At 33.0% G+C, this 5,170-nt stretch overlaps 1 protein-coding gene across 1 annotated transcript; it reads right to left on the minus strand.

Moving 5' to 3' along the window:
* Nucleotides 1–2,075: 2,075 nt before the first annotated feature.
* Nucleotides 2,076–4,939, minus strand: LOC108725862 (acylphosphatase-2). Its single transcript, XM_018453121.1, has 3 exons — nucleotides 4,543–4,939; nucleotides 3,903–4,029; nucleotides 2,076–2,551 (listed from the first exon to the last, which is right to left on the minus strand). Exons 1-3 carry the CDS (start codon nucleotides 4,616–4,618, stop codon nucleotides 2,437–2,439), a joined length of 318 nt encoding a protein of 105 aa, XP_018308623.1. The 5' UTR covers nucleotides 4,619–4,939; the 3' UTR covers nucleotides 2,076–2,436.
* Between the last annotated feature and the right edge of the window lie 231 nt (nucleotides 4,940–5,170).

The raw sequence follows: 5,170 nt of genomic DNA on the forward strand, positions 1-5,170 counted from the left end.
TGTAAATATTCCACGAGCGAATTAAATATCCACGGATTCTAGTTGTATTTGTGAGGTATAATATTTACATTTACTTAACAGTCAACTTCCTAGGTCACTATTCGTAGTCAAATCTTATATTTATTCAGATTAGGCTATCTGAAATTCAGATTAAACTATCTTCAGATTCTTTGCAGCCAGTGAAATAAACTGCATGATATCTGAAGATACTTATACTAATATAATAGTTTATCAAAATATAGTTTATATTATATATACATGTAAATTTATAATATACATTATTAAATACATTTTCATGATATAACTGAATATTTTTCTCTTTTTTAGGTTTAAACACAAATTTTTGCATAATGCATAAAATATAAGAAAACTAATCCAGAGTCTTTTATTTTAGGAAGAAAATGAAGCCAGATAACATGCAAATACCAATCAAGTCCTCTTTAAGGACTTTGATTGGTATAGTTTCTTATGCATTATGTGTACAGATATAAACGACGGAAAAATACTAAAAATAGTTAAAAAGTTAAAATATAGTATAATGATTAATATAGTTTAATGTCGATGGCTATAAATATATCTTTCACTATTATTTGAATGATGTTTTATATTGTGCTTCAATTTTAAAAGTTAAGTAAGTGTTCCATATTGTTATATTAATACAAATAATACTTTATTAGACTAACTGTTTTTGTCGTATACTGTGATTGTATACATATACTGTGTATTGTACATATTCTAAATTTAAATTTGTGAGACAATGTTCATTGAACCTCTAATTACTCTTGAATCAATATTATATTGGGATGTTGTCTCAAAATAAATAAAATATAGAATACAAAATAATTAAAATATAGAGTACAATTATAACCAATATACAATAAAACAGTATTTTATGCTTATAAAGTATTATCTGTATTAATAATATTACTTATTTAGCTTTTAAATATAAAATATCTGTCGTTCAAACAATTATATTGAAATAACTATATGTTTTTTTCACGACTTTTATGTAATTTGGTCAAAAATACTGTTATTTACAGTAAAAAAAAAACTAGTTTTTTACTTGATATTCTCCGAAATGAAAAATACCGTTTTTTACATCTTTAATTATGCGTTATGTGATATGCAAAAGTCTGTGCCTCAAGCTAGAGATCCTCAAGTATTCTCTAAATAAAATCATAAAGTGTTCTCTAAATAAAATCATACATGTGTGAACATTGTGCTTTATACATTACGTTTTTCCTACTCCCTTTGTTTTTAGTATGTATCATCTTCCAGTAAGTATACTCACAAAGTAAGGATGCGATAAACATAAATTTAGCGAAGCGAATATCATATATTCACTTAGATTTGTGTTCGTCGCGTTAAGTAGGAATAAAATACGATTACGCCATTGGTTGCGCCATATTCTTGCAACGTCGTCATCAACCAATCCCGTAACGATTTCAATTCGCGCATCTCTTACTTGAGGATCTCTAGGCTTCTCTAGAGATCTTCAAGTAAAGCCCAAGACACAATGCGAAGGAATAGCGATAGCGATAGGAATAACACGATTTCAACCTCAGAAACTGTGTATTCCGATATATCCGATTTCTGATAGGTTGAAATCATGTTATTCCTATCACTATCGCTATTCCCTCGCATTGTGTCTTGGGCTTAAGAGATGCGCAACCTTCGAGCATTTGCAAGAATATGGCGACCTCCATTATTATGTGTCATATGTGTGTGGAGGTCGCCATGTTCTTGCAAATGCTCGAAGTTCGCCGTGCGCATCTCTTAGGCTGCGGTCCACTTGACGCTACAAACGCTTCGAAACGTTTGAGCGACCAATCAGAACAAAGAATTTTACGAATTGACTAATCAAAGAATGCTTCGAAACGTTTGTAGCGTCAAGTGGACCGCAGCCTTACTTGAGGATCTCTAGGCCTCCCGTTTTCGGTCTCCTATTCGCTCACGCAATCTTAGCTGGCTCCCCTACTCTATGTATACAACCTCTTTGTTGGTAATGCACGTTTAATATATATCTAGCGTCTTTACGCTTATATTATACACACGCGCGCGCGCGTATATATATAATATGTGTATAAATTTTTAAGAATCTGTATGCATTGAGTTGTCATTAATTTAAATTATAAATGTTCTAATTAACATTGTAATTATCGAATGTAACATTCGTCTCGGCTATGTATCCTTATAAATAATCGTGTTTTGAAAATTTTTATAAGAGACGTATAATTTATTAAAAATACATAAAAAGATATTGTGTTTCAATCTTATCGTACGTAAAGTGTCAAAATAAAATATTTTGTACATTTATCGTACAACTGTTCCAGATGTTATGGAACTTTTTGAGCATATCTTATACCACATGCAAATCAAATTAGTGTGCATTAATATTAGAATTTAAACATACATGTTCGATTGTGCGTTATATTCTTAGAAACGAATCATGAAACCTTGATATTGCTGCTTTGTAACAGTTTCCCAATTTGTAAACTCGCAGTGATGTATCTCACTACCTGGACTGCCCACTGATGTCAACCACTGTGCCCTGGGAATAAGATTTATTATTTTACACGTTATATATTAAAGATATATTGTCAATGTTGTTTTACTGATAGATAAAGAGAAAAATTGTCATTTTTTTAAGTGTGAAACAGATGTATACTTTTGTATAGAGTATAAACACAAGCGACAGATGCGAGGTCGAACTAGTGCATACATTTATAACTTAAAATGAAATATCTATATTTAATGTTTGACGCAAGCGAGAAAAAACATTTTAATACTGCAGTCTAGTGCAGGAATAAAAAAATAATGTATGATTTGGCACACGAAAAATTGAATTATGATCGATTTCAAATTTAAGAAGGCCACGCAAATGTTTGATGTGTTGCCAAAATGCACGTCATTGACATCATTATTTGTCGTTACCGACCAACGCCGCTTACAAAGTGTGCGTTCTCATATACGAATGCTTCACACGCTCAGAAATTATAATTAGCAACTAATCGGACCGAGTGCAAATATTTTTATGCAAAGCTGTCGAAGTAAACTCTTAGTAATTTTGATTGCTATATTACAAAGAGAAGAGGACGAATGTGTAAGATGGCTGTTACCTTAATGACAATTGTCTCTCATTGTTGTCTATATAGTGTTAAATTCTTTATTAATATCATGGTATACGCTGCAACTTGACTAGCACCGAGTGCATTTTTTAAATAATAATTTTAACGCATAAAAGAAACTATACTTTACGTGATTACGATCGAAGAAATGACTCAGCATTTAATTCCTGATTCGATCTGACTCACATTTCGTCATCATTTTCATTTTTCATTTTACTATAATTCAACAAGCATTCCCTCATTTCTTTTTAAAGCCTTGGCCATTCTTCCAAGAGAGGAAATGCATTCTATTCTGCTCTCTTGCAGAATCATAACACATATACGCACATGTATTTGTTATTTACAATAAACCTGAAGCTCGATTAGCTAACTTCCAAAGGAAGCTTATCTCGGGATTTTTTTTTAGGAATCTTGAAACTATTACTATCTTGTGTAAGATGCAGGTCTGTACTCTTCCAATGTCAACGGTCGTGCCGATGCATAGATCGAGATGTGGCAATCGTCGACGACGGAAAGAGATGATAAACGTCATTATTTCATTAAATCATTATAAAGTCGATTTTCGACATATCACTTTATATTACTTGTTATATAGTAATTGTTAGTCAAGGCCACGTACGATTAAGGAACCGCGCAACCCATATAATGCAAATGTCGTCCGTCGTCGTCATATGTAGGTAACGTAATAAATAAACTGATGGCTCTTTTCTCTAACTAAATATAGTTTCACTATTTCAGCTCGATAAAGTGAACAGATTTCATTTCAAGACTTACATCTGATCGACAAGCGCTCGAGGTCCTTGCATCTTTCCAAGGATCGTGCCAGTTTTACTATTTTTCACCCAACCACAGATTTTCAATTGCAAGCATATATCCCTCACGTACTTTGGAAAATATACACCTGCAATTTCATTGAAGAATCTTTCATCCTAAGATAATTTAGTTATCAAGATTGTTTTACGTATATAAAGTTACATGTGTCACGAGTGGAAAGAAAAAAAAACAATTGAATACTACATTTAACAATTTGACTTTAATTGTGATGAAATTGGACCATCGTGCGCACGCATTATAAGGTAATATGTGTAGAGATCGAGAAGCGATCGTTTAACGTGTAAAAGCAATTGTGTGAAAGTGTATATTCACTATCTATCCGCATGGTGGATATCTGTATACATACGTGAAAGATCGAAATCGCGTGTTCGATGTTTTGCAGTGTAATTTGCTACAAGGGATATATTAAACAACGATGAAATGATGCACTTGTGCAGACTACAAATCTAACTAATTTGGATATCAATTTGTCGTGGCAATAAAATAAGCGAGACTGCATGATGATATATACGTAGTATCATAAAATCCTGACGGGCGGCGCGTCCAAGTGAACGATAGGTATTCGACGATACCTACTCACCCTGCACTTTTCCGAAAACCTCAAACTCGACGGACACTAAAGGTTCCTGGCAGAGGGGATCATCAGCCGCCTGCATCCCGTTCGAGATTGAATGAGATGGCAAAATTCGCGTCAATATTCTAGTGTCGAAAGTAACAAAGTTAATCCGCGGTCACACCAGGTCACACCAGGTATGTACGTTGAACAGATTCTGCTCAATCAGACACTCGTTCTCGTTCTAGATGGATTGGATGCTTCACCTTTTTAGCTTCACGGCTCACCTTGCTAAGCTAACTAATTCTTATTGCGCGCCGTCGCAATAAGTCTCTCCAAATAGATTTCTCTTTTCACCCCACCACTGACATTGATCCAAACGTGATCGATCCTTTTGCTGCAGAGACTGATCTATTCTTATATTGATCGAACGCAAAAAAAAATGAACCTATTTCTCTATATTCAATTAATACGCGATTTTGTCGTGTATGTCGCTAAAATAATAAGTACTTTACAAGTATAAACAGTGTTGTGTATAGATGATTTTAAAATTAGTTAGATGAAGATAAGATGAAAATTTGGAAATTTATCATAGATAAGATAAAGATGATTCAATTAAATTCATCTAGATAATTTAGATAAATTTATCTGAAAA

Source organism: Mycetomoellerius zeteki, unplaced genomic scaffold (assembly GCF_001594055.1).
Source record: "Mycetomoellerius zeteki isolate Tzet28-1 unplaced genomic scaffold, Tzet1.0 scaffold364, whole genome shotgun sequence".
Taxonomy (NCBI): domain Eukaryota; kingdom Metazoa; phylum Arthropoda; class Insecta; order Hymenoptera; family Formicidae; genus Mycetomoellerius; species Mycetomoellerius zeteki.

Bases quoted from the DNA above. Each gene is read 5' to 3' on its own strand.
- LOC108725862 (XM_018453121.1), bottom strand. From the start codon at position 4,618: ATGCAGGCGGCTGATGATCCCCTCTGCCAGGAACCTTTAGTGTCCGTC. The intron at 4,030-4,542 runs GTGAGTAGGTAT...ATGAAATTGCAG, and splicing joins GGTTTTCGGAAAAGTGCAGG to GTGTATATTTTCCAAAGTAC. The intron at 2,552-3,902 runs GTAAGTCTTGAA...TCTTATTCCCAG, and splicing joins CGAGCGCTTGTCGATCAGAT to GGCACAGTGGTTGACATCAG.